Here is a 2527-nt window from a genome sequence, read left to right as displayed (position 1 = left end):
AATGAGTTTTAGCATCAACAAAGATGTTCATGCATAGACAGAAAAAGAAATCTGGGTACTCAGCAGTCTAATAGAGACTGGGGGAGGGTCAATGTAGTAGATGAGATCATAAAGAGGACTGGAATTCTATTCGGAACTTCAGCAACCTAAGAGTAAGACTATGGCCAGCTTCTTCTGAAGACAGAGGCCTAATTCACTGGCTTCTTGGAGTTCATAGTGCTAAGTCAATTTTCAGGTAAGTGGCTTCCTACCAGACATGGATGTCCAACAGTAAATGAGTTTATCAATTGTAAATGTCTTAAGCAACAGAAAGCCCAAATTAGCCAGGAGCGGTGGCTCACGCCCGTAATCCTAGCACTATGGGAGGCTGAGAAGTGAGAATTGCTTGTGCTCAGGAGTTTGAGATTTGCCTGAGTGGGAATGAGACCCCCAACTCATAAAAAAATGAAAAACCCAGCTGGTCGCCATAGTGAGCACCTGTAATCCCAGTGGCTTCCAGAGGCTGAGGCAGCAGGAGGCCCACAGCCTGAGTCTGAGATTGCGGTGAGCTATGACACCATTGCACTCTGCTCAGAGCTTAGGGTAGGCCTCTGTCTCAACAACAGAAAAAAGAAAAGAAAGGAAATTTTAAAAAAACAAGGAAATAAAAATAATTTAAAAATAAGGAAAGCCTAAATTATAATGGCTCATATAGGTGTTCATTTCTCTCAAACCAAGCAATCCAGAGGTAAGCAGATACAGGTGTCAATCATAAAGATGATGCCACATGTCTTGGCCTAAACAGCTGAAAGACTTTCTACTAATTGAGTTGGGTAAGACTGAAAAGGGATGATGTGTAGGAGGGGGCATAGTAAGGTTTTATTTTACTGTGGTTTTTGGAGGGGGCAGCTACCTTTTGCTTTGGAAACTGACCATGTTCAGGACTCACCTGTACAAGTCAATGAGTTATCCTTGTGTTCATAATAGGTGAGAAACTTTCTGGTGTAACAACTAAACCACCGTTTTATAACTTTTCAGACAAAGCTGCCAAGGAAAAGAAGTAAGGACAAAGAAATCTCCCTTTGACAGAGTGATCTAGGAGGACCAGCTCTTCAGCCATAGCTGAAGGTGGAGTCCATGGAACCCCACAAGTTGCTGTGCATTGCATTTCTGCTGTGTTGTCTGAGTTACCTCTTCTTAGAGACGGTGGCTTCCTCACCTTCACCTTTATCTGTTCTTGGAATACAAGAAAAAGCAGGATCAAAATCACGTTCAAGGGGTGTGTTTGCTGTTAGAATGAATGGTCCTATCTTCATAAGACGTGAGATTCCTGTCTCAGGTCCGAAAACACTGATTTTATGTTTAAAAGAAATGTTAAAAGTCTTGGCATCCGTAGCACAGTGGTTACAGCGTCAGCCACATACGCTGAGGCTGGCAGGCTTGAGCCCAGCCCAGGCCAGCTAAACAACAATGACAACTGCAACAAAAAATAGCTGGGTGTTGTGGCAGGCTCCTATAGTCCCAGCTACTTGGAAAGCTGAGGCAAGAGAATTGCTTAAGCTTAAGAGTTTGAGGTTGCTGTGAGCTGTGATGCCACAGCACTGTGCTGAGGGCAGCATAATGAGACTCTGTCTCCAAAAAATAAAAAAGGAAAAGAAATGTTGACATAAAAGCAAACTATTCTAATTTGGTTCAAGTTGGTTTAACAAGCATTAACCTACCCACTGTGTACCAAGCCCTTTGCTGAACTATGCAGATTAGGATTTGAACAGCCCCTGTTATCAAGGAGCTCATAAAAGGGCAGATAAAGCTATAGCAGCCAAATTTCCATGGAATATGATTTATGGTCCCAGAAGTCAAGGGGATAATTAAAATTGTTTGGGGGGGAAGGGTAAGGAAAGGCTTGACAAAAGAGCTGAAATTTAAAATAAACCTGATCTACTGATCCACATCTTAGGGGCTCCCATAATCCTGCTGCCAACAGGCACATAAATGCTGCTCACGTGCCTTGCTACTGAGTGGTGAACCCTCTTGATTCCACAGTGCAGACATTTTTGTCTTCCACTTTCCTTGGGGTCAAGTCACTTAGTCCTCTATTTCCTAAAGAAAAGACCCAACATCTAGCCCTTACCGTACTCCATCGCTTACTTGACCTCTCCTCAGTGAATGTCTATGCTCTTACTGCAGGCAACTACTGGGCATGGCTGAAAGACTTCAAGGATTACTTGTGGGATCTCATGAAGAGCACTCTACCTCCAGCAGCCATTTTCGCTTTTCTTATCACCACAGCACTAATGGGCACTCTCTGTTGCCTCACGTAAGCTTCTGTGGCAAGAGAAGGGAGGAGAGAGGAAATATGAAGGGGGAACACAAGCACTCAGGCTCTTTACCAGCCTGGACGTCTGTAATTAAGGAAAATTTTCAGTGCTTTTTTTTTTTTTTGAGACAGAGTCTCTCATTTTCTGAGGTGTGGTGTCACAGCTCACAGTAACCTCAAACTCTTGGGCTTAAGTGATCCTCTTGCCTCAGCCTCCCAAGTAGCTGGGAC

The 2527-nt window shown here is 43.6% G+C and overlaps 1 protein-coding gene across 1 annotated transcript; it reads left to right on the top strand.

Moving 5' to 3' along the window:
- The first annotated feature begins 1116 nt into the window (after window positions 1–1116).
- On the top strand, window positions 1117–2300 carry SMIM9 (small integral membrane protein 9). The gene is made up of 2 exons (XM_003802750.1): window positions 1117–1258; window positions 2167–2300. The coding sequence occupies exons 1-2, from the start codon at window positions 1117–1119 to the stop codon at window positions 2298–2300; spliced, it is 276 nt and encodes a 91-aa protein (XP_003802798.1).
- The last annotated feature ends 227 nt before the right edge of the window (window positions 2301–2527 follow it).

This window comes from Otolemur garnettii, unplaced genomic scaffold (assembly GCF_000181295.1).
Source record: "Otolemur garnettii isolate 467f Iridium unplaced genomic scaffold, OtoGar3 scaffold00259, whole genome shotgun sequence".
Classification (NCBI taxonomy): Eukaryota; Metazoa; Chordata; class Mammalia; order Primates; family Galagidae; genus Otolemur; species Otolemur garnettii.
The sequence above is the reverse complement of the archived record's forward strand: the minus strand, read 5'-3'. Positions and strand labels throughout refer to the sequence as shown.

Bases quoted from the DNA above. Each gene is read 5' to 3' on its own strand.
- SMIM9 (XM_003802750.1), top strand. From the start codon at position 1,117: ATGGAACCCCACAAGTTGCTGTGCATTGCATTTCTGCTGTGTTGTCTG. The intron at 1,259-2,166 runs GTGTGTTTGCTG...CTCTTACTGCAG, and splicing joins ATCAAAATCACGTTCAAGGG to GCAACTACTGGGCATGGCTG.